This window comes from Anser cygnoides, chromosome 23 (genome assembly GCF_040182565.1).
Source record: "Anser cygnoides isolate HZ-2024a breed goose chromosome 23, Taihu_goose_T2T_genome, whole genome shotgun sequence".
In the NCBI taxonomy this organism is placed as follows: domain Eukaryota; kingdom Metazoa; phylum Chordata; class Aves; order Anseriformes; family Anatidae; genus Anser; species Anser cygnoides.
In genome coordinates, this window is record NC_089895.1 from 3,355,605 (window position 1) to 3,381,992 (window position 26,388).

Below are 26,388 nucleotides of genomic sequence, written 5' to 3' on the forward strand. Positions count from 1 at the left end.
CTTAAGAAGGACTCCAACATCAAAGAGATACGAGGTCGGCAAGAGATACCATCACTCCCTCGCTGACTTTCAAGCCCCGGAGGTGCAGAGAAATAGCAGAAGAGAACAGATCTATCCTTGGTGTGGTTCTGCTTGAGCCAGGTCAACCATGGCAGAAATGATTTTGGCCCACGAGGCTTCCCTCTTGATTTGTACCTAGAAAAGCCAATGACTTCTAAGTGCGAGGACAGTTCCAGTCCTGTGGCACCAGGGATGGGATGGGTTGCAGGAGGAGTCTGCGAGGATGCTGAGCTTTGGCACATTTACCCCAGTGCTGTTCTCATTTCATCATTTCATCACCATGTATACTGGGACCGCATTAATAATGTGGCTACCAAACGTTAAATATCTATCCATTAACAAATGACTGACCGATAAACATTTATCATGATGCAAGGGCACTAACCCAAAATACATAATGCTCAGATACTAGACACTTGTTGAGCCTTTACAATCTATTTATGAAGTTTGGAAAATCTGATTGTAGCCCACTTTCCTTTGTTTGAATTTAGTTACATGCATAAGCTGCAAGTGTCAGAGGGTACCCCATGTGCTAGGCGCAATATGACCTCAAAAAAACCATCCCTGATGACCCCTGCCCCAAAGAGCTTACTTACCAGGTAAATCACAACACAAAAAAAAACCAACTTTTTCAACCAGTTTTTCTTCCTTATTTTGAAAAATATCTCTTGAGAGAGGGAGATTTTTTAAAATCTAACAGATTTGTTACCTGAAATCAGTTATCAAAATGTTCCACTAATTTCGTTTTCTATACCACTCACTAGTCAGGCTAGGTTGCTTAGTTACAATTGTCATTTCGAATTATTTCTGCTTCATTTGTCTGATTCGGCAAACAATGAGTTCCCTGATTGATTCTGATGTTGAAGCTGACAGAAACTGAATTTAAAATTTCCTTCCTGCCTGCCTGGTAAGACTGGAAGGTATGAACATTATGGAAAGGGAACGCAAAGGAGTCAACCTCAACACCTCCCTCATACAGAAAGGACGTTCCTCCCAGTGCCACCAGTGAGACAACTTGCCTGGGGTGTGCGAAAGGCTGAAATAAACCGGTGCAAACAGATGACTCTTTGCCCTTTCATCCTGTGATGTTTCTGCGCCCGCAGAGACGCTGTGCCCACGTACACCTGTGCTGGGCAAGAAGCCATTGTCCTGTAGTAATTGTCCTTATCAGTCATAATTCCACATGTTCTTAGGACAAGTGCCCAAATTATCCATAAATTTGGCATATGGCAGCTCCTCACAGAACTGTGCGCCTTGTTGGACTGAAGCTTAAATCTTCTGTTAAAAGCAACAGCCCTCAGCTCCGTGCCTCTAGCAGCACGTTCTCTAGCACGCCCCATCTTTAACACATGCTCCTTACTTTGCCACCCCTCCCACACCAGCTTCTAAAAACTGCTTCTTCAATGGTATGTTTGGGGCTTCGAAGTCAAGTATTTCCTTAATTTGAGCTCCATCTAGTGATGTAACCGAAGCCTTGTCTCCAGCCAACCCTCACACTGCGTGCAAGGTATTTTGTGCTGGACACAAGGGATGTGGGACTGAACAGCACTGGACTAAAAAGCCTTTCTGTCTGAGAAGATATCAGTAACCACAGCTTGTCAGCACCTCACAGTTGCTGTGTGGCATAGGCTACAACATCACGGGAATGTACTTTCACTGGTAGTTGGGGGGCTAGGTAGAAAGCTAGAGGAAAATCCAAGGTACACCATAGCCCAGCAGATTCCCAAAGGATTGTCTTTATGTTCACCACAGACAGCTCCTGGCTCTTGCCCTCAGTGGGACGGATCTCCCCCACCAGCTCCCTCCTGCAGCCGTACGGCTGTCAGGAACTAACCACGTTTTAGCGGTGCCATCTCACAGGGAACGGGCTGGCCTCCCAGTGTTACAGGAGGATGCTTGATACTTGGCTGAACCACATGGACTGTGCAGCCTGAGGAACAGCGCTACTCCTAGCCATGTTCTGCAGCAGCAGAGCACTTCGGTTTCCCAAGCCGCCAGCACAAGGCATTCCACCAGCACTTGTTAAATTGAGCACCAGAGGCCAATAAAAAGATGTCAGAGAGGAAGAAAGCAGTGGTTTTCCTTGCGTATCTGGCTGCCTTCATATCTGCATGTAACACGGACGTGCACAGCACAGCACCATGGGTCAGAGGGCAGTTCCTGTGAGCCCAGGATTTCGTGGCAGCTCTCAGGCTGCTGTGGGTGCCATCCCACTTCTCTGCAGGGTCAACGCAGCATCGAGCTGCGTGCCTGCACAGAAGCAGAGAAAGCCACGGCCATCTCACCCAAAGAGAAGTTTCCTCAGCTGCGAGCTTCCCAAAGCTTCGATCAGGGATACTGCAAAGTATCTTCATTCTTCTAACCCGATCTGCTGAAAAAGTTTCTCAGCAGAAGGATACCAAGGTTGGGCCTTGAGGTACTGAGGGAACAGACACTAAAATAGGATGGAGGCTAGGGAAGAGAACGAGGATCCTCTGTATGGACCCTTAAATCTTTCCAATTCCATGCACGGCACCTCTGGAAACAAGGCCAAGGAAGTCTCTAGCATATTTCTCTCTCATTCCCTGCTCAGAAAGCAATTGCTGCCATATCATTTTTCATGATTTTTGACCTCTTGCCCCCATGCACAGCTAACATGCTGGCACTGAGGCTGACACACTTTTGGAATCACAGGCAAAGCTCTGAAGATGAAAGAGGATTAGCTTCCCAGCAGGGGAAGAAATACAGCTACTTGGAATAAGACAGAGAACTTTCTTGTAAGCCTGGAAATCTCCAAATTACATCCTTTCCTCAACATCCCTTCTCCACTAAACCCTCAGCCTGATGTTTCCACTAAGCTATCCTGTAGTGCTCGGTTGATTCTCTTCTCTTTGGTCTGTGCTCAGCCGTCCTGGGCATGGTGTGGCTGCCTGAGGTCGCAGGTCATTGCAGTGCTGAGTTCTGAGCATAGGCTGCAGTGAGATCTGGCTCAGACCCCAATACAATGATATAAAAATACAACTGTGATAGAAAAATGCAGACCCAAAGAGAAATGCAGGTTATGCATCCTCCAGCTGCTCTTCCCTGCTCTCCCCCTCTTTGGCAGAATGGCAAATTTCGTTTCCTGGAGACGTTTTACTGGGCCATCAGCAGGGAATCAGGAGCACAAATCAGATTATTTATTGCTGGCTGAAATCGCAGAGGTTCCACAATAAATTGGAGTGCAATCTCGTTTACCTGCTTTATCCCACTCCCGCTTTGGAGTAACAATTTCACAGTCAAATCTTTTGTTTAATATTTAAAACATTCTACTTCCCATTTCTTCTATCGAGGGAGATCACAATTCTCTGAGACAAAATGTTCAATAGATTCTCAGATGGCAAAAAAATAATATAAATCGTATCCAGATAGTTCCTTAATTTAAAGTGATAATAATTTACCAAGACATTCTTAGCCAAAATAAATGTATCTGTATCTATCTGTATACATATATATCTACAGCATTTAGAATTTCATCCCTCATTTTTGTAAGATTCATGAAAGATTTATGAGTTATTCAGCTACACTGAGTTCCTGGAATATTGCTAATAAACCTTTCCCTTATTCCTATTGTTACATCTCATCAGCCTCTCAGCCATTTCAGGCTTTTGAAGCATACAGAGGTTCTTTTTTGCTGAAGAATTTTAATATCTGCTTCACTAAGATGAACGTCAAGTTTTGTTACTTGGTCAAATCCATCATTTTCCACTCTCCAACACAACTTAAAACCTAGGCAGACAACACATTTATCCCTTATTAAGACAGGAGTGGAGTTAGATGAGGGAAACCTCTGAAACCAGATAATGAGTCTCTACAAATGCTCCAGCCTTTAAAGAATTAAGCTTTAAAGGTAGCTTTCCCTGAAAGTCAATTCAGGATTATTATCATCTCAAAGGACAGGCTGATACACATCCCACTCTGCCAAATAAAAGTCTACAAATGCCTTCAAGGGCCCATCCAAGCATGAGTCTCAGCAGCAAGAGCCAAGCTGAGATTTTTATTTTGTTCACTACTCCCCAATAGAAGATTCTCTTCCCAAACCTACTCCCATGCCCCTCTTTCTCCCTGCCACCACTCGTTCTCAGTTCCTGAGCAGTTCATGCCACTAATTTCAAGGAAATCTCTGAACGCTTGTGGATTAGCCACAAACTGCTTCCTTAGCAGACCACAGGTGCCCCTCTTTTGCAGACTCTCAGAGCTGAGAGGTAGCACTTGGTGTAAGTCCTACTCACTTCCCAAAGATAAAGGCATAAGAAGGATGTAGTTGCCTGCGTTTAGCCACAAGACATGCTCGTGAGCAGTCCGCAATGCCTAGGATTTTCTCAAAAGAAACCAAACACCAAATCAAAGTAAGCCTTGTTATCGTTGCCCCAGGAAATAAAACGAAGTTAACCCCATCAAACACACTCTGTTACCCAGACTCTAGATTTTTCAGTTCAAGCTTCCAGCTCTTCACGCCTTATCTTCACGGCATTTTCCCTCCAAGCAAGGGTCTGGAGAGGCTGCTGCCGAAGCGCTGTTCAAGGTCAGGAACATGGCTGCTCAGCCTGCTAATAGAGACACAGCGACATTCCTCCTGTCAGCGCTAATATAGAGATCCACGCAGCATCTCCAAGAGGCTTCAGTCTGAGCAGATTCTCCAGAGCACATAGCGGATGAGTCCTTTAGATTTTAATCCTTTGCTTTTTAATCTTGCTCGCCTCACAGTCTTATCATGCGCTGCAGAGTTTCCAGTGATTAAGCCCGCAACCGAAGGAGGTGAAATTGCCCTGTAGACAAGAGCAGAATAAAAGGAAGGAAGCCCTGGTTCTGCTTCTTATCAGCAAGCCCTATCCCAAAACCAGGCCTGGGGAAACCACCTAGGGAGAAAAACAGCTGAAATTCCATCTTAATTACTGATAGAGCTTTCATCACAGCAGTAACTGCATACCTCACCGTCGTAACAGACCTATCACCACGACACTCCGGCACGACGAGCAGAACTATTACGCCCATTTCATGGCACCAAGACCAGGGAAGGGAAGCAACTGATCCTCCGTCAGACACAACAGCTGCCACTAAGCACAGAATTTACCACGCAAGTTGCAGACTAATGCCTTAACCACTAGTTTCTTCTGTAATTTACCTCCTAAACATAAACCTCAGTACGAAGCAAGCCTTTATCTCTCTCAGTAGCATTTTGCCTCTCTTCCCAGGACAGATCACTGCAGTGGGCATAGACCCGCACTAAATATTACCGTTGGAGGCTCTCAGTCCTGAGAATCCCCTCCTGCAATGTATCAGAGGAGATTTTGCTGGCAGCAAAATACACAGCATCAGCCAAGTATCGGACATCGTTACGGATTGTCTCTTCTGGACCCAAGTGATCCAGCTTGGAGCCAGCCAAAGGTGCCTTTACGCCCTATGAGGCAGCACACCTGTGTGTCAGGGCGTGCAGGCAGAGCACAATCTGCTCGGTGCCCTTCCTGCCTGATGTCGGTGCGACGCAGCATTGCAGGAGCTCATGAAGGCAGAGGGCCTCCAGACTCCTGGGGATTAAGGAGGCAGCTTTCCACAGACTTGTCAGAAATGAAGAGAACTGACAACTCTTGGGATTTCACTTTCTTTTTACTCGGAGAGCGTTCTGCTCTTAATTACAGTTGGCAGCCACAGCAACCACCTCATTTGGCTTTGTCAGGGCTGAATTTGATTACATTCGGAATGGGAAACAATACGCCTTCCCTAAGCCCCCAACACCTTGGCCACATGTCCAAAGCTGCTTCCTTTGGGAGGAGTTCCAAGGAACAGGAGCGGTACAGGGGCAAACTCCTTTGCGCTTAGAGATTTCTCAGAGCACCTCAGCAAAGAATGATCCTATTGTCCTCCTTACCCCTAAACACATTTTTCCTTCACCATGAAATGAACAATAATAATAAATAATAATAATAATAATAATAATAAAAAAGCAGGAAAAATAAAGGACAAGCAAATAGCTTCACCTCCTGACCTTACACCTGGTACCCCACCAATTCATGGCTGGACTTGAGCAGGCTGCTTCAGTGCACCACTCCCAAATGCCCCCGGCTGATGCAGCACCGCACAGCTGGGAGGCCAAGGACAGCCATTACCCTTCGCCGGAGAGCATCGAATGACACAACCCGTGTATTGCAAGTGCACTGGCATTGGCATTGCACAGAGATTCTCCTGAACGCTCTCAGAGTTGGAAGAACTGACGTTTACAGCCAGACGAAACACAGTCACACCCTAGAAATCCTGTTTTTACAGTGTTATCGATTCCTCCCAGTTAGGTAACATACAGAGAGAGAAATACTCCCACGCATGAGACAGAGTTCAAACTAAGAGGATCTCAGCTGCTTTTCTTCATGGCGCTCTGGTATTTCCTTTCCAGCATGCAAATGCAATCACAGCACAGGTTGCCTTTGCCCGAGTCCAGGATTTTACTGAGCATCTGCAAAAATAGCTGGTTTAAATTTGAATCTTGGCAAAGATCACCCCTTTGCATCTCCAAAAAGTATATCCCACATTGTTTCATTCTGGATTTTCTCTTTGTTTCTTTCATAGCAAATTACACACAGTAAAGCTTTGGAAAGCTTGTCTCTGCTCATTGTCCATCAGCATATCAGAGACCCCTACCATGGGATCTCTGAAACAACCGCTGTCAGACAAGTCTCCTGCTGCATCCAACACAGCAGCACTTTCAAAGTCTGCAAACAGAGAGGACAACATGTGAAGCTTTGCTAAAGCAGCCTGAGAACTGTGAAAAAGCTGCGTCCCTTTCTTGCTAGGCAGACTGCAGTGCAAAGAGGCTCCTTACATCTCTTGTTAGCAGTAGCATCTGGCTGATGCAAAGAAAGGCAATGAAAGTTAGAGAAGGACCCTTATAGAAAACCTCAGGACAACACAACATGGAGGAGGTAACCAAGACTTCACGTGTCCTGTAGAAATTTTCTGAAGTTTCAAGCACAGGAAAAAAAAAAAGAAAAAAAGAAAAAAAAAAAAAAAGATTCGCAAATTGGGACCTCTAGGCTATAAAATGTGGCTCATGATACAGCAGAGCTCAGCTCTGGAGGTATTTGAGGCCTGGTCCATTTGTCTGACTCATGTCCCTGTAGCAGTCTGCCTGCCAGAGGTAAGAACCTTTTATCATTCTCTTCTAAAATTTTCCAGCACAACTAAGACCTTGACACGTTGAGATGGAGAGAAAAGAGCCTGCACCAAATCTTTAGCAAGAAGCCACCAAACACATTTCGAGGCACTCTCTATCTAGCATCTCCCTTTATTCCCCTTTCAGCAGCCCTGGGAGCAGCTGGGATTTTAAGCACTCAGCACACTTCAGCAACGACTGGAGGATGGAGGGCACGGGAAGCACGACAGCAAGGAGCTGGGGGCTGACAAGAAAAGCATGAGGGATGCAGGTGTTCTGAGTACACGAGGTTTGTGAATGACTTATACAGTAAGACACCATCCATTATACCGGTGCCGTCTTGGCTGGATTAACTCCTGGCGGGCAGGAGGCAGCTGGGGAGATGGATTTGCTTTCCTGTCACTCATGATCAAGCCCAGTGTTCGCCACTCGTTCAAACAGGTACGCGTGCTCTCTGCTGCAGAGGAGCTACTGACAGCTTCACACATTTCGGCAGGAGTCCGCCAGCCATCTCCTGCTTCCTGCCAGACTTCTTTGGCAGGTCAGCACAGGGAACATAGCACTGCTGCTTCCCCCTCAGTGCCATACTGCTGCTGCTTGTCTGGGACAAACTCTGATAGAACCCATTGCACTTCGAGGTGAGCAGCCTCCCTGCTGTCTACAAAGAGCTTTAAGATCCTGGAGGGAAGGATTCCCCCAGAGCACGGTGTTTACCAGCAGCACAGCGCCACACTTAATACGAATCATCACCTACCAACGTCACAGCCCCTGCAATCAGTCCCGAAGTGTGCAGTACAAGAAGAAAAGGATGATGCCTGCCTGTTTTTTTCTCCAGCCCTCCTAGCTAGTCAGTCATCACTTGTTTGTTGTTTGCGAAGGGAGTTTTTGTGCTTGTGGATTTCTGTTCCTGCCTCTGGATCTACAGTAATCCCATAATTGTGATGCCAAGCGGCACCTGAGGACAATTTTATCACATTCTGCATAATGTGTAAATACCATTAAGTTAGACGGATTTTCTCATTAATTCTCCATCCCAGTGACAAGCCAGGAATTAACACAATTGATTTTCCAGTCCCTGCTCATTATCGATCATCCAGGAACTTAGTCACATCTCATCTGTTCCACCTGGGTCCCAGCATTTATTTGTAGACTTCAACATAGATTAAACTAATAAAAAACAATGGGTGTAGCAACCTCTGTGCCCCAAACCCAGACGAGAACAAGTTATACATGTTCCTAACTCCTTTGGTGGGAAAATTCCCACTACAGACCAGTATCCTACAGAGAACAAGCAGTGGGCAGGTTAAGGAACAGCCTGTTGTACGCTGCCTGTTGCTCTAATATTTTCCATCTTGCCACCAAAATAAACGCACACCTCCACGCTGCTCCCTAAAGACTTACGGAAAACAACTGTTCATAGGGTGCTTGTTTCCCAGGGGTGCTCTGTTTGAAAGCAGTGGAAGCAGTAGAGCCTGCCAGGGCCCTCCATGATTCGATCCACATTCTCCTCATTACTGCCCCTGAATTCTTCCAACTTTGCTGTTTGTCTTCAGTGACTGCAGGAGTGCTGCCCGGCAGCCCCGGAGCAGCGGGGAAGACACGCATTGTCTGCCTCAGCAGGTAAAGAGAAGAAAGTGAAAAATTTGGAAAAATATCTAAGGCCAAAATGAAAAGCAGTAAGTACATCACAAAATTCATTTCAGCTCTAGAACAGGTTCTGCGAGGCTGCAAATGGAGAATAACAACGCGTGGTGGTACAGGAGGGAATAATCTCAGTGTCTCACAGTGCTTCTCCTGTTCCTGGGGTTCCCACCATGTCTGTCCCCCTGTCAGACCAAACAAGTAGAAGGAAACATTCCCATGACATGCTGCAATCATGCACTCTCGAGCTTCCCTGACTTCCTCCACTACCATCTCCTGGATCAGGAGTGGAAGTCTGGCACACACAGATTTTTCTGCAGAAATCTACAGGCAAGGCAGATCCTTAAATAGTAGTTTGGCAAATGTTCTGCTAGGAAACAGATGTGCTTTCAGCTCACGCAAGCCTCCCTGGGCCTCAGTGTAAAACTGACATGCTTTTGGATCACATCTTGCACTCCCATTCGCTAGCCTGCATCTTCCATCTCTCAAATATTCTCTTACTTGTTCCATATCGTACTGCTCCATGGGATTACATACTGTGTAAATGTACCTGTTCATCTGTAGCTCACCCAAGAAACAGGGAACCCAGAGAGCCACACACTCTTTCTGGAAGCAGAAACAAGTAGGTTGCTGCAGACGACACACGGTTCTGAATCCCCCTTACTGACATCGTCTGTTTTTCTGTCACATACATGCAAAAGGGGATTCACAGACCCAAATCATCTTCCTCTGCCATGCATTGCAGAAAGAGCCATTCGCTCTGGCTCTCGCAGATTGGTTGAGTGCTGAATGCTTTTGCTTTGCTAAATAGTGTAGGTAAACCTCTCCTTGACCCAATGATCATTTTAAACCTTGCAAAGGTTTAAATGCTCACCACTACCAATATAATGAAGCATCTGTCTTTTATCTGCATCTGCAACCCTGTCTTCAGTTTTGTTCTTGTAGCTAGCTCTCAGTTCTGTCATGCAGTGGTGAGTTCCATAAATCAAACTGGAAATGGCGGGGCAGGAAGAGTAAAGTCTCCTCCTAGGCATTCGAAAAACACAGCTTAATCGCACAAGCCATCTGCCTTGCCCTTGCGCTAGAGGACCTGTAAATAAGTGTAGTCTTTTAAAGCCATCAGCTAGCTCTCTTTGGCTCATCTAGATCCAGAAAGTATTCAAGACAGGTTCAGAGATGGAATTATCAGTAGATAATAATAATCTTTATGGAAGCTATTTAAGGCAAATTCAAATCTTTTTTATTAGGTGACTTTTGAAACTTCCAGTGCAGGGAGGTGGAACAGGTCTGGAATATTAAGCAATAAGAGGTTAGAAGGGATATTTCAATCTGGTTGCTGTTTCTCCAGATAATTGGATTCCTAATCCCCGTAAGGTTATGATCTCAGTTTACTCTGCTGGGACAGAAGGTGCCCAATTAGTCTGACACCACATGACCCAGCGCAGGCTCCAACACTGCTTGCAAGAGGAAGGTAACAATCTGGAAATCATCACAGGAGGGGAAAAGTAAGGTTGGTGCAGATACAGGCAAGTCAGGTGCTGACAGATTGGCTTCTGTCTTGGGTTTCTCACTGGAAGAGCCAGTGGCACACGCCTTTCTCCTGCTGTGGAACAACAGCCCACCACACCTGCAAACACAGAGAATCATAAAGTCCGTTCTCTAAAGGGTGCTAGCTTACACACGAGAGCCTGCTCCTGCCTAAACACAGCCAGATAAATACCTCTGCAGCCCAGATCCAGCAGTCCACTATGAGGTGCTCAGAAGATAACTTGTCTTGGTAGTATTCCTGCTGTGTTGTCAGGTTTTTTTCGAGGTTATGGTGCTGACAGGCAGTAGCATTTAGCAGAAAAGCATGGGGATGGGGAGGTGTTCTGTTCTTCACAGAGAACCTGTATTACATCACAAAATCATCTCTCAAGGACCGTGAAGTGTTCGGCTATGGCACAGGGGAGCTTGGAAATACACTGGAACCAAGCTCTTGTAAAACATCTTCACAAACGGGATCAGAGCACAAAGAACAAGTCAAACATGCTATTCCCATCTTAGGAGAAAATAAACAGGAAACATTGCTGGGCTTAAATCTAGTTCTAAACAAAAAATAGATAAATAAATAAATAAAATCATTTTTTTCTTTTTTTAAAAAAAGGAGCCCGAATCAACAATGGTTTGTGAGGGTCAGTTCACAGAGGCCCATGAAGTTCACAGTCCAGACAATATCTGATGTCTTCTTGGTAGTACTGCTGCTATCAGCAACCACTGAATGTTTGGTACAGGGACTCTACCAATTAACAAGGAGAAGGAATGTGTCTCTGGAAAAGAAAGCATCCTCAAGGAACTGCTCATTTCTGAATAAGACACTAGACAAAGACTGGTGCCGAAAGAGGAATAACGATCATGGACAATCAGACAAAATGCTGTCACCTTCCAGGTCTCTAAATTGGCTGTGGCAGCACAAGGAACATTGCGAAAAGAACATCCAACCCTCATGGCTCCTGGGGATAAATCAGACAAACCCACTGGCTTGTTCATATGGGTAAGACTTATTGCACACGGATGATTTTGCAAGTTCTTAACTGCACCTTTTGAGCAGCCAGGGATCTGTCTGAATCCTCTTACACGCCAGTGCTGTCTCATGGATGACGTTCTGCTGTTTTTTTGCCAATTCACTGCAGACCACAAAGGTTTGCACTGCAGTAGGTAAAAAGAATTTCTAACAAGTGTGCTAACAGCCTGCATGAGAAAAATACGGACACTTTTAAAGGTTATGCTGAAAATAAAACAAAGAAAAAATCTGTCAGAAACCAAGACTTTCTCCTTTATCAATGGCTGAGCTCATTTCCCCCTGCAGCCTGGTAAATACATCCATTCGTGTGCAACCAGTTTTATGGCAGACTTCAGACTGGAACAGATTTTTATAGCCCAACCTTGAACTTTAGCAAGCACAGAATCCCAGTTGGTGAGACAATAAGATAAGCTGCAGCATCAGCCTGAGCCCTGCTCCAGGACAAAGCACGGGGACTAGCATTAGGTGATGCAGTGAGCTAATGGGGCATCGGGGACAGGGCTGAGTACAATGGATTGCTTGCTAACTGGCTCCCTCATGACCAGCAGGACCCTTGACACATCCCAGAAAGGATTCAGACCTTGCAGATCTAGGACTATGCAAAGATCTGGCAGAGCCTTATTCCATTTCCAGTCTTGCTTGCTTATACAGCTCTTCCAGCTCATTTCACTCCTGCCTTGCAACCACATAGACCTGCTATTCTGCCCATCCAGGATGTCTACAGTGAGCAGTGATTGAAATGATATTCATGAGCTAGGCACCAAGCCATGGGACTCTCTTCCCTGTCACTCACTTAGCAGTGACTGGAGCAATTTATAGCAAATTGAAGTGTAAGGACTTGATAATGAAACTATTTCATTTCCATCTCTGATTCAGCTGCCACCTGTAGAACTGCAGCCAGGAATGGGCTCTGAAAATGCATTATAAGGCCATTAGAGCTCCTCAAGGCACTGCCTTCATCTTGATGCCTTTACTTCTCTGTCCACCCACATCAGCTTTGTCATTGTAAATGACTCCTCCTCTAGCCGGTCCCTGAAGTGATCAAGGTCTCCGGGCTGATTTATTACCCAAAGGACACAGAATAATGCAGCTGTCCGCATCTCTTACAGACAGTCTCATGTGCAGAGCTCCCAGCACTCAAATGTCCTTTCCTGCCCGAGTGGGCTGTCACCCCGGTAAAGCTGAAGCGGTGCCTGCTGGAACACCGTGGTCTCTTTGGACTTGTTTCACAGCAAGGACATGAACAGGCCACAGACTATTTGGCCATCAGCATTCTACAAATGCGAGTGTTAGTGTTGTGAACAGCCCTCCTGTCACCGGAGCCAGTTTCCCCACACACAGATAGAGCCTCAAAAGAATTTCAACTTTCCCCCAAAAACAGTTAGCAGAATGGTGTGTAGGATGCTCAGGTTTTGATTGTAAGAAAAAGAATCTACATCAAATTCAGTTTTCCCTAGAAAGTACAAAGCCTCACTAAAGTAAATGCTGAAAACATTTCTTCCTTTTAACTTTTTCTTCATAAGATGCTTTTTACACAAGCTGGAATGAAACAACACTCCCTCCCACACACAGAAGCATACAGATCTCTACAAAACAATCAGCTTTCTTCTCCTGTGGGTTAGCCTGCTGGAGAGATTGATATTGGTTTTGTTACGTCTCAATCCTCAGGAGACATTCAGAGCTTCAAAATTAGATGCTTTTCTTCACCATCTAGAGATGAATTAACTCTCAATGGGAATCTGCATCACTTTCATACACATTTATGCATTCATTCCTTCCCGACTCACAGAAAGCACAAACACCTTGGTGCCACTGCCTTCAGCCCAGTACTCTTCGGTCTCTAGGTGCGTCTCACGCATGGATCCACATATCAGAGGCTGCAGAAAGGGAGAAAGGAATTTAGGACGTGGCTGTTTCTGGCCACGAGCATTGTTCAAAACTAGACTCCTAAACACAAATAAACTGGGCACGGACCAATTTCTTGTTTATGGTTTCCTAGGACATCTTTCTGAACAAGACAAGGAGAATGCCAGTAGACAAATACAAAGCATTTCTAATCTCAGAAGGCACATGCAAAGTTTACACAGTGGAGCAGTCACCATCTCTTCAGTCATAAGAGTCACACAGTCTTTGTAAAAATGGTGAATATCTCTGGATGAATCAGCACTGTATAAAATACTAAAATTCCCTGCATATAAGAGAGAGATCAGCAGGATTTGTGCACTTTTAATGCACGGATATTGACAAAAGAACTACAAAGCCTGGGATAGTGTAAGTTCAGCTTCCCCAGCTCATCCTTTCTCTTGAATTTGTACAAGTTAAAATCCTGGGATCCAGTGACCTTGAAAATTATTAGGGATATGGATTTTAGAATTCAGGCTATCGCTGCTGAAAGAAGAACAGAGGCAGGGAAGTTCTGTGTGAACACTGACCCCTTACTGCTTACAGAATAGCATGTGATTCCTGCTTTGTGAGCTAGTAAAAAAAAGGGAAAGAAAAGAATATAATAAATTTTCTGGCACAAAGAAGTTAGAGAGGATTTCAGCTTCTGAGTATCATAAATATATCTGTCCTCTCCAAGTCCCTTCTTGATCTTTCCCCTTAATTCTCCTCTCACTGTCCACGTATAAATGATGTCCCACCTTTGCCTGAAACCCTCAGCTGCAAAGGTCTGAGGAAGCAGGGACACTACGGGGGAATAATGCAGAGAGAAACTTTATAGAAAGCTTACAGCACATCACTGGGGAGGAAGCTTTGTGTTTCTGGGTGGCTAATTAACTTTTACTTAAGAATTAATTTAAGGAAGGAAGACCAGATGAAGAATGGTATGGCACAGCACCAAATATACTCTTAAAGCTTTATTGCACTCCAGAACATAAAAAAGCAAATGAATCTTTAGCATGTTATTCCCATCCTCTCTTTTATTTATATTGACTGGAGCTAAGGTTTACACAGCAGTGGAGCTATTCCCCACAGGTAAAAATACGACTCAGCTGTGGCATACAGTGGCCTTCTGCCACACAGAGGGTAATTAATAATCTATCCAAAATCATTTCATCAGCCCCTGGGACAATGGCTAACAGGACTGGGAAGATGGTTTATTAGACCATCTTTCCGTTAGGTCAAAGTTTGAGAAACTGCTTTTTCCCCCAGCGTGGTGATGTTTCACAGCCTTATTTGCAAACAGAGACTGTGCAGGATGCAAAGTGGCTGAATTTGCCCATGATAGGGAACAGGCATTCGGTTTATCCCTTTACCACCAGTAAATCAGTCGATTCAGGGAGAAGCCACCTTTTTTGGCTTACTGGGACACCTTAAAACATGTATCTTCTCCATTCTTTGTGCTAAACCAGTGACAAAGCACTGCTTCCTGCACAGATTGAAGAACTTCCCATCCTTCCCTAAAAGAAGAGGAGGAAAGAAGACTCTAGCCTTCTCTGTTAAAACTGCTGGGCTATTCTGCATTTCCCAGTCAAGGAACTGGCTACTGACCCAGCACTAGATTCCCTCAAACGGGGGAGCACCAGAAGGCTGAACATGCCACCCGTGACAGGAGGATTGAGCTCTGGTTCTGCAGACGTCTTCGACTTGTCAGCCTCGGTAGCTGAACACACGGGCTTTGTGCCTGCTTCACCCATGGGCCAGTGCTTGACCTCCGTCACTTCCAGTGCTGGACATGCACGTTGCACCGGTTACTGCCATTAACTTCCTTTACCCGTTACTTGTTTGCAAGGTTCCACATCTCTGTATGGAGCAGATGACCCGTCCAATAGGGGTTAACAGAAATAATCACCATCTCTCTCTCCTATTTTCCACGACATGCAGAAGATTTAGCCTAACCAGGACCTGCAGTAAGACAAAAATCGACTTCTCCGTAGCTTTGAATACCTGATTCTCTTAGGCTAATATAAAAAGCTTATTGCTTTCCTTGTTCTTACAAACTTGCAAAATGTAGCAAAATCAGATCTTGCAGGGGAAGACTTTAAGTCAAATGAACTGCTTTCATTGATTTTTTTTTCAGCCTCATGAAAATATCATTTCTGCACTAGTTAGATTTGGACTCTGTTAAACCAAGTACCTATGTGGGCAGTAGAACCACTGAAGTGTTCTACGGATTTGTGTCTCACAGCTGTGTATGAACTCCCAGATGTCTGCTAGGGGCTGGGTCTACCTCAGCTTTTCAGTGTACGAAGGTAGTTTTAGGGTCACTCTACTCAGCACAGCTGTGTATTTTCCCAAAGCTTGACAGACCTTAGTATTTCTGAGATATTCTATAGTATTTCTGAAACCTCTGCCAAGTTTTATTAAAATGGGCCTATGGCTCCACAGCTTTTAGGATAGGATGGATAAACAAACGCAGTTCTTTCCTATTGGTGTCATATTCTTTGGAAACATCCAGTTCCATTGCTTTTGACCTAATCCACCTCATGATTTCCCAACAGGAGCAGATGAAGGAAGTTGAGCTAGGAGAACACTTGACAGAAGCAGGGAGATTCCCAGGTCAGCGTGCAGCCGGATTACTGCCGGGCTGAGAAGCACCTACGCAGTAAGCCCAAGTGCAGTGGGACTTCAGGAGCATTTTGCCTGTTGCACAAACCCCTCTCTGTAAAATCCAGGATTTGCACTAAGAGGAGATGATCAACCTTCTGGCCTTCCCTTGGGTAAATACTGCATGAGCTTTGCCAAAACATAACAATAAAAAAGAGCAGATGCCAGGATTTCCCACCTAAAGGAGCACCTAACAACACTGCCAGAAGAGCAGAGCTGCCCAGTACTAGTCTGGCCTAGGACAAGACTCCTGAAAGGCAACAACAAAAAGTTAGATTGCAGGAAGCAGATCCTAACCTCTTCTCCCACTGCTGAGTTCTCATTGCTTTCAAGCTCTTGGAGAAGCATGCCAATGTTTTTATGAGAGCTTTTCTTGCTCCCTGACAAACTGCCTATGTCACACATCACTCGGCCAGCACGTTCACCTTGATTCATTATTGACAGAGCCATCTGATTAATGAGCAGCTTCTCCTCCTTGTTGTTTTCATGAGAAAGCAGCATAATGGTGCCATAGATTTTTAATTCATCAAACCACTCTGGCTTTGGCAGCCTTACAAGAAGTCAAAAGAGGACAGGCAGGTGTTATAGTTTTATATGAATTTGTTCAGTTTTTAAAAATTAAAAACATTTGGGTTTTCATGCGCAGAGGCTGTGAACTGCAGTATGCAAACTTCTCTTCCAAGACAGTGCAAGCATGAAGTCTGGGGCAGGATCCCTTCCAAAAGAATAGACACACTCGTTGGTCACCCACGCTGTGCCTGTAGACCAAAGAGACTCAAACCCTGAAGCAAGTCACACCCAGCACCCAAAAGATTCCAGAAGCCCATTCTCTGCTTTCAGGGAGAGAGCACCCTCTCAGCTGACCCCAAAGGAGTGCTATGTCCTTCAAATATTTCCTTCAGACAAATCCACGTGGCCACTAAAACATCTGGATTCAAAGGTGGACTCTCCTGGGATCTAGGAGACAACTGCATAGATAGGGTAAGTACTGACAGTATTAAGAATTACCAGAAGAAGGTGTAAAAGAAAACTTGATAAACATGTTCATTTTGGGTTGTACTCTGAGTTATACAGAAGTGCAAAAAACTTATTTCAGACAGTAAAGCTATGGGCATTACTCCGTGCAGTGCTGGGCCTATGTTTCCTTTAGACATACAGCTGCAATAAGACAGCCGTGCTGAGTTTTATTAAACCTTATGAATTTTTTAGCGGTTCTGGGAGCTATAGATTTTAACATAGCAAGATACTTAGAAAAATAGCTTAAAAAAGCCAGAGCAGCATTTCATTCCTTAAATATGTAATTCAGCAGGAGCAAAATTCTAAATATAAAGCAACCAAAGGTGATTTAAATACAAAACAATGTACTACAGACCTAAAAGACAAGCCAATATGTGAGGGGAAGGGCTGAGTTATTAAGGTAACAGACTAGAAAGGAGAACTGTTACGTACTCTTCTCCAAGTGTATGACCTTGATTAAGCAGCAGACGCAGTCTACTCACCTAAGAAATGGGGAGAATATAGCCCAAGCCCTTAACAGCACTATAGAATTATTAAGATTTTCCAACAACGATTCAAGATGTGAGTGTTAAAAGTAATTGCCTGAACAGAAGTGCATCACAGTGTCTACAGAGTGTGCAGACACCGCACTTTTTCCCCCATACTGATGGATATTTTTGTATTAACCGTGATGCACAGCTTGGCCCCACTCTTTTGAAAGATGCTCTCAGCATCTGACCACACTAAGCTTATTAAGCCATCAGCAAAGGGTTTAAAAATGTAAGATAGAGCTGACTGGCGTTCTTCAAATGCCTGTTTCTGCCATTACCTGCCTGGGTCAGAAGCATCTGTCAAGCCATAATCTTCACATTAGAAATTCATCTGCAGCCATTTACCTTCAAAATGGAGAGGAGACCAGAGGAGACCCACCGAGGTACAACCAGACCAACACTAAAAATTTTTGCAAATAGAGCTAAACTGAATTCCTGTGGAGACAAAAAATGAGGTAGTTGTAAATATGTATTTGGAAAGTCTCCCTTCTCCATAGTCCTGCAGATTTTTGATCCACTAGCTTGAAGTGGGAAAACAAGCAACTCCTAGCTGCCATGGCTGCAAACAAATCCTCCCAAATAAAGAGGAGTGCTGACCTGAGCCTGCACAATCCTTAACACCACCCATGCAGGAGGCGCACCCCTCCTTCTTCCCCCGATAACAGCACAGACTGCTGCATGAAACATTTTGCGGCTCGATAAAAAAGTGGACCCAGATTTTGGATCAACCTTGTAGAACGGCAGAGGAGCAGCAATACCAGGAGCTGGCTCACCACCTCTCTCCTAGGGAATCGGTGTTCAGACTGTGGAACAAGGCCAAAGGGACCAGGACAACGCCGGCCCCCCGCAGCGGCCCCTGCTGCACCCCTGGCAGAGCGGCTCAGCCCCGGGCCCAGGCACCGCAGGATGCCGCAGCGCTCCGGGAAGAGCAATGCTGCCACCTGCGGACAGCCGAAATTACGGCCTCCTCCTGGGCAGCCCTGCGCAAAAAGGGGCTCAATCTTGCTCGAATTTCCAGTACCTAAACATTTGCTGCTAGAGGTCCAGTTTCTTCAAAGGGAGTTGAAGTTGGCTGCTAGTATACTAGCCCGTCAGTGATTTGCTTGCAAATGCTCTAGAAGAAAAGCACCGACTGTCAAAACACCTCTTAGCAAAGGGAAAAAGAACAAACACACACCGCCTTGGGCCAGATCTGGTAAGGAGGCAGCAGTGATGGCACCACAAAAAGACTGTACACTTACACAACAGACCAGAGAATAAAGACAAAGCCATCAAGCCATTTTCTGGTCCTTTCTGCTTGCTGCCAGAACAAAACATTAGTGTGTGTTACGAGCAAGTGCAGAACAATTACAGCAGCAGCTAAACGCCCAGCAGGCTGTGCTGCTAAAGGACGCTCAGCAGACTGGTTTTGACAGATTCAGGAGAATAGCTTTATCATATTGCTTTGAAAGGATTCCTGGGTTCAGCCTGTATGTACGTGGACGCCCTGCTGTTCTGCACTTCATTCTCTAAAATTACCTCCAAATCCTACCACCTTGAGCACACTCTGCACCTCAGAAAGGCTGACAAATACTCCCCGTGCCTCACTGTCTCTTCTGACAAACACATTTATTTCAGCATTGCAAAGAAGACACGATGTTCCAGTTCTGAGACGAAAAAGCTCTGGAATTAAAGCTTTAAATCTACCCTGAACTCTGCTCATCACAGCATGTCCTGCACCTCTCACAGTGCCCCTGCCCCACCTCCACAAAGAATCCACACACACACAACTTCAACAGCAGCACCCAAGTTTGCTGTCTGCTTCCCACGGCGGTGTTGGAACCAGAACAGTTTCTACGATGTTGTGTATTCCTCCCCCTCCAAGTGTATATATATACACATATATATAATTCTTTACCAGTTTCCCTTTACCATTAGCCTTACACACGGAATATTTACTGTACAAAGGACATTTTGTTCAGAAGTACCTATCATCTGAGGGGAAAAAAGGGGAAGCTGGTGAGCCTTTTTCATAAAAATGTATTTACTGATACTCCTATATACAGTCTCTCAAAAATCAAGTTTAATGAACTCGTTGAAAGCAACTTTGTCTTAAAATATTTTTCTAACTCTGCTGAAGTCAGTAGAATAAGCACATACGCAGCACGGACTGGTGTGCAAATCTAAATGAGGGTAAATTGTATCTGCTTCCTAAGAAGCTGGCTCAGGCCACAGCTCTGTGTGCAGTTGGTCAGAAGAGAGCAGCACACACTTTGTTCCAAGTTTAAAGGCAAGTTTGAGTCAAAACAGGGTGGGAGAAGGGAGAGAATTGCTGCAGTTCTGAGAATTCTTCAAGTATCAGCAGAAGGTAGCATGTCTCACCTGCCTTAAAAATAAAGGGTCTCTCATTAAAAAGATGCCAAGCCTCCTCCTGTGACAAAGTTAGCCTGACAGCTCTTTATTGCAGAGTAGATCAGTGTTATTTCAAAGATAGCCAGTGAAACAAACAGCACAGTGAAGGAGGGGCTATCAAGCCAGCAGCCTGTTAAATGAAAACATACACCACAAAGACAAGGTTTTCACCTTTTAATGACTCCAAGGGAATAACATTTCCTTCCAAACAGGACTGAACGTCAAGCCCCAGAACATGGTGAAGAGGAAACACAGCCGCAGTCAATATAGGCTTTGGGCATAGCTCTTCACTGACCTGAAAATGGACTTTAAGAGAGTATGAATGGTTTCGGTTACACCCTCAGGTCTCTCTATACTGTTCAAACTACTTTTACCACGTATGAGGAGAGCCAGAAAGCACATAAGACAAATAACAGCCTCCTTAAGCTAATTGGGCATGAATTTGTATAGCCGATTGCACCAGTAACCAAGGCAGTAAAATTTCAAACCGTGCTTTAGGCTTTATGACACACAAGGGGAGGCATTATGCTGCCACAGCCCTACGGAGCAAATAAAACCACCGCGAGCCAAGAGCAGACAGCATGGCACTGGAAGAATGGCAGCTCACACAGGTGAGAATGAAAAAGTCCATCTTTATTAAAAAGATTAAAAGTTCAGCTGAAACCGCCTTACAAATGCTGAACAGGATGTGGTACAGAGAACTGCATCAAATGAAATTCTGCTCGTTGATGAAAACATTTCCACTACTCTGATGTCTGCCATTAATGTACGGTGATCACTGCTACTGAACTTTGTACCCGATGATATGAAAGGACAGGACTATGTGATTCATAAAAGGATTCTTCCACACAAAAAGGGTATGTGCTTTCATGCACTTCTACTACAACCACTGCAGACAAAGACCCTCCTCGTTCCAGGAGAATTCACTAATATATGTGCAAAACCAGAATAATATAACATAATTTAACACAGCATAGTTAACAGTAACATTCAGACGTTTTATTGGATAAGAAAGGCCAGGAGGTGCTTTAGGACACATTTACAGGTGGGCCACAGATCTGCTCATCTACCAGTGTAGATGCATCACAATGCAACACGGCTCATCAAGAGAGACCTGTAAGAAGTTTAAATCAAAGTTTATATTCAGGGAAGGTAGCATGGGATGGGGAGGAGAAAGATTTGGAAAGAGACCCAGCATCCTAATCACAAAAGAAACCAATAAAGGAGCCTCTCTTACTACTCAATGTCTGTGTGGAGATTATTTTGGTCTACTTACATCAGTTAAGTCACCTGTTAGGCTAGTTCATACCCAAATCTGTTTCTAATACTAGCATATAATACTTTTGGAAAGCACAGAGATAAAGCACTTTTTGCTTTCAAAGCTATGACAGTGATGTCGGTTCAGCATCCCTGTGAGGTAGGCAAAAATTAGTTGTTTTCTGGTACACAAAGTGAAATGACATCCTCAAAGGCATGGAGAAGAAAGTGTGATGTATTATCAGTATCCCCAGGAACCTGGAATGACACTCTTTCACAGACAGGGAATTGTAGGCAACCAGCACATGCTAGGAAGCAAAAGCATTTTAGACTGATTTTCATCTCATTCTTACTATTAAATTGCTTTGAAACTCCCCTCCCTGAAAAGTGTTCCACAAACACACGTGTGCTAGTGAGCTCTTCCTTCATCTCTGTAACAAAAAGCACTGGTCCTCCCCATCAGCACGCAGACACCCTGCACAGGGGCTTTCCCTGCTCCTAAAGGGCAGCCTCGACACAACTACAGTTGCGCACGTTACTCCAGCAACGATCATTTCCTAGATCTTTCTCTCCACCAGTACAACACAGTTATCGGACATATGACCCATGTCTTAGTTAATTTAAGGAATTTAGCTCAAATACTCTACTTGCGTAGTAAAAGATAACTATCCATTCTTTTAAACGGATAGCTATATAAAAACAAACCATCATAAAAATAAAGCACACAGCTGCTACAAAGGGTAACAACAAAGCCATGCTGAGATTAAATGAATAAGCCCATCTATCTACGAGTTTAAGATTAACAGATCCACAGGCTCAGTCCACATCTCTAGAAATGCTTTTACTTTGCAAAAAGTGAAGTGGGTCTCAGAGCCAGGCTCTTCTTTATTACATAGGTACACAAAAAGTAAGAGTAGATACGGTGTTGCATATGTCTGTATTCAAAGAAGTTTCCAAAAGCTTCTGGATATCTGCCTACATCTACCTGAGCTGAAATTTTGCTTTTTCTCGTGTTTCTAATCTAACCAAGTATTTTGCTGTAGGAAGCAGCAGACAGTTGCCAAAGCCCATCTTTTCTTGTCTTGGGCCTAGTCAGATTAGAAAGATCACTTGCCCAATTTAAATAAAAGACAAACCTGTGGCTTATAAAATCTGCGTGCAAAGAATGCTCCTCATCATCTACAGCTCAGCTGTAAAGGAGGAGATCAACAGCTGGATAGCACAAAGCCATAAAAAGTCATTTAACTATCAGTACTATGTAACCTGGTGTCATTAACTCAGCTTCACCACTAGCAGCACACTCCCCTAACACAACACTCAGTACTCTCAGCTGTAGAACTCACCTAGGACAGATGGAGGATGCTAAGTTTATTGCTCATGTTTAAAAGCCCTTGATAGAGTGGTTAGCATGCTCCTACTTGGTTCAAAAGCAAAGCTGTGCTCCAGGCACTAACAGCTCTAGTGCAACACCAGTAGCAGTTCCTGTGAAGCTCTTCACAACTCCTGTAAACACGCATCTCACCAAAACCCTACATATAGGAAATAAAGACTTTTTCTTCAACACAGAAGAGAATTCAGTTGCCACTGAGTAACACAGAACGGAGCAAATTCATCTTTGCAATGAAAGTCACTGGATTTTTCCCAGTTGTCTTTGGCATGGTTTGTTTTTTGTACTGCTCCATATTTATTGAAACAATCAGTTCTCCAAATGGCCAAATAAGTATCAATGGGTGAGATCTGCAGAAGAAAATAAAACAACACTGTGAGGTGCAGGGGGAGGAAAAGAGGTGGGGAACCTCGCTTCAGAGTTCTTAACATTTAAATGTGATTCAGTCATGCAAAAACTAGATTCCCTTAGAAAAAGTCTGCTACCAAAGATGACTTCTTCCTGTTCCCAGTTTTAATTTTTATGCAAAGCCAATGCAGTAAATTTTGCAAACCCTGCATCTTTCTCCTTTGCTACCACCCAGGCTTCTTTTAGGTCTTACGTTAGGGCATTTGATTGTAGTACTACAGGCCTCTGACTAAGGAGAGAATGGCCATCAAAAAGATACATTTTTTAAACTAAGAGTTTGTTCTCCCACTCCACTAACCCATGTCCAATCAGAATTTTGGCACCCTGTCCATCAGCTCCCCTTAAACAGAAGGCTGTCCTTTCAGACAGTTAATTCTAAGCAAATGCAGAAATGGAAACAGCCTGTTTTTCTGCGCACTGAGGGCTATTTGGTTGCATGATTTGCATTTACAGGTTCAACTTTTATGGCAGAATATAAATTTACTGGGTTTGGCTTAAAGCTTGTGCAGTGGGCTAGTTGTGCTCCATTTTAGCACAAACACACCACAGAAATGCATAATTTTGAATTTTCTAGGCTATAAGAACCAAGCAGAGACAACAGTGAATGAATCGGTACCTAGTTCTTTTCAAGGGGCTTGGAAAGAAAAGCTCAAAATTCAGCTAGGAAAAGAAAAACAGCAGAAAATAAAACATACAACTGATGAAGATGAATTACGCTCACCACAAGGGAGTGAAGTAATAGCACCTACATCGTTATGATGCTAAACAAACATTTGGCAGTGTTTTCTGTTTACCATGCAGGAGCCACTGGACTCCTTGACCATGGTACGGAGCGATAAGAGCAATCACCACGCTTGCGAAAGGAAAGGAGAGTTTGCATGAGACTCAATCTTACTTCATTAAGTTAACAGAAAAAGCCACTCAACATCCAGCAGCAGAAGGGTGACCTTCTTTAAACTCCTCCTTGTCCTCAGGTCACACTGCTCCTCTTGAAGCGGAGCTGTGCAGTTCCCTTTCCAAGGAACTGACAGATGGCTACTCTAAAGTCTTTTGTACAAGCTAACCAAGACCAGAAATGATGGAACGCAAGCACAATCAACAGCTCAAAACAGTCTCTCTGTTCTTCCCACTGTCCGTAACGGGTCATCTACCCACATCATCCCCTGTTAATTGGCATTAATACTGCATTGTGAGGCCTGACTCCACAGCTCTGTTACAGTTTGGGCAGGGCACCAGCTGGTGCTAGCGTAATACCAAAAACATAGAAAAGCCCCAGAAGGAGATTGAGCTTGGCTGTCCGCTGAGGAATTTTGTTGAAGCTTTGACTCCGAAATTGCCTCTCCAGTGAAAATGCCATCGGGATGGTGAGTAGTGGCAACGCCATGCTGATGGTGTAGCGTGTGGCCAACACACAGAAAATCAGGTAGGGTAAGAAGAGCAGCACAGTGTAGAGAATATAGGAGAACGCAGGGCCGATGAGGATAGCCAAGGTGACAATACCCGCCTGCCGGTCAGATTCCATATCTCGGGTGTTGTTGCTGTGCAGGATGGCCTCAGTACTGAGAGCTAGTGGGATAGCGTAGAGCAGTGGCGAGACAGACAGATAACCAACCTGCACAGCATGTGCAAACATGACGGCCAGGGGCCCAAAGGTGATCAGGATCACCACGTCTCCAAGTGCAACATATTTAAATCCAATTCCTGTGGCAAAACACAAGCATAAAATGAAGCATCATCAAACAACTCAAGTGACAGAAGAGAACGGATTACAACGGATCAGCCCTTCCCACAGAAATACTGTAAATCAACCAACACATCTGCAGCTATGGCTGAAAAACATCTTTCCTCTTTTTTTTTTTTTAAACTAAAACGAATAAAGGAAATGTAGCTTGTTCATTTCTCCAGACTCTCACATTTGTACCTACCCAACCCAGGAAAACACTAAGAACACACTCTTCTTACTCAAAACAAACACATGCTGTTCTACATTCTCAGCGAAACCCCATCTAAAGAATATCAACATTCCAAATCAAAACATTCCACCAGTGGAAAAGAACATTTGCAGGGAGCTATACTGCTCAGGAACGTGAGAAACGCATCACAAGAAGTTTCAGCGACAGTTCTGAAGAGCACCTAAAGCCATACATAAATAATAATGCCTCAGTGCTACTTTCCAACTGAAGAACTTGGTGCATCCCTTCCCACAGGGGTCAATGACAAAGAATAGAGGTTAATGGACCAGTGCTCTAGGAAATATCATCAAATACTTTTTATGGCAGTTAACTAGATCACTTGGATCTTCCAGAAGCCCTCTGACAGGTCAGCTCGTTCTGTCACGTTCACATTCAGGCTCAAAGCAAACAGGATTCAGCACTTACCTCCAGTGTAAAGGAAGGAACTGGAAAGTCCACCGAAGTAAATCAGGGCCAGGTGCTCCAGCTTCAGCGTTGAGACAGCGTAGAGCCCTGCAGCACAGATACAGCCCACGGTATAAAGAAAGACCCCGAACCGGACTACGTCCTGAGGCTCCAAAATCTGGTCCACCAGAGTCCTGTCATCGCTCTTCTTGTGATCGATGCCTTTGGAGAAGTCGTAGTAGGTGTTCACCAAGTTGCCAGCTCCGTGCACGGCCAGGACGGTCACAGCACTTCCCAAGAGCAGCCGCGGATCCAACGCTCCCTCAGCCCGGTACGCCAGCGCGCTACCGAGGGCCACGGGGGTGAGGGAGGCACTGAAGCTCCAGGGCCTCAGCGCCAGCACGTAGGCCTTGCACTTCTGCCTCCAGGTACCGGGAGGGCCGCGCTCACCGCCCGCCAGCACGGCGTTGGCCTCGTTCCTCTCACCGCCGCGGGGGCTCTCGGCGCTGATGCTGACCTCCGGCTGCACTGGCCCCATGCTCTCCTCGACGCCTCGCCTCACAGCTGCGGCACCTGGAAGGAGGAGAAGGGCCGTGAGGGGAGGGGAACGGGAGGAGAAGGAACGCCCCCGCGGGGCCCTGAGGGGAGGCGGGAGGCGCCTGAGGGGGCGCGAGACGCCGGGGGGGGGGGGGGGGGGCGCCCCTCACCCGCTCGCGCCCCAACGGCCGCCGCTGCCCCGTCCTCGCCCCCCCCCGTCACCACCACGGCCCCGCGCGGGGGGTTCCGCCTCAGGCTCCCGTCCCCGGGCAGCGAGTTGGACCCGTGAAACGCGCCCAGGCTCCGCCGCGAGGAGCCCTGCCCGCCGCGCCGCACGTGCCGTTACGGTAGCTGCAGGCCTCGCCGCCGGGCGCCGCCCCGGCTGCCCTTGGGCCCGTCATGGGCGCCCGGACGCATTTGAGCGGCGCACACCGGGCGCGGCGCCGCACCGCGCCTCAGGCTCCGCGCGTGCGCACAAAGCGCAGGGGCGTCAGCGGAGGGCACCGGGCAGCCGGCGCCGGGAGGGCGGG

General features: G+C 45.5%; 1 protein-coding gene across 3 annotated transcripts; it reads right to left on the reverse strand.

The window, feature by feature from the left end:
- Positions 1-20,524: 20,524 nt before the first annotated feature.
- Positions 20,525-26,346, reverse strand: UBIAD1 (UbiA prenyltransferase domain containing 1). Of its 3 annotated transcripts, none has more exons than XM_048067435.2 (3): positions 26,199-26,346; positions 25,343-25,894; positions 20,525-24,665 (listed from the first exon to the last, which is right to left on the reverse strand). In XM_048067435.2, the coding sequence occupies exons 1-3, from the start codon at positions 26,257-26,259 to the stop codon at positions 24,178-24,180; spliced, it is 1,101 nt and encodes a 366-aa protein (XP_047923392.1). In that variant the 5' UTR covers positions 26,260-26,346; the 3' UTR covers positions 20,525-24,177. The 3 variants fall into 3 exon arrangements, with proteins under 3 accessions (XP_047923392.1, XP_047923393.1, XP_047923394.1); XM_048067436.2 differs by having other exon boundaries at positions 26,205-26,345; XM_048067437.2 differs by lacking the exon at positions 26,199-26,346 and adding an exon at positions 26,029-26,187.
- Positions 26,347-26,388: the final 42 nt, after the last annotated feature.

What these genes read in the sequence shown, in the direction of transcription:
- UBIAD1 (XM_048067435.2), bottom strand. Translation starts at nt 26,259, where the DNA reads ATGACGGGCCCAAGGGCAGCCGGGGCGGCGCCCGGCGGCGAGGCCTGC. An exon ending in GGCCTGCAGCTACCGTAACG is followed by an intron (nt 25,895 to 26,198) that starts GCACGTGCGGCG and finishes TCCTCCTTCCAG; the next exon opens with GTGCCGCAGCTGTGAGGCGA. An exon ending in TTCCTTCCTTTACACTGGAG is followed by an intron (nt 24,666 to 25,342) that starts GTAAGTGCTGAA and finishes GTTTTGCCACAG; the next exon opens with GAATTGGATTTAAATATGTT.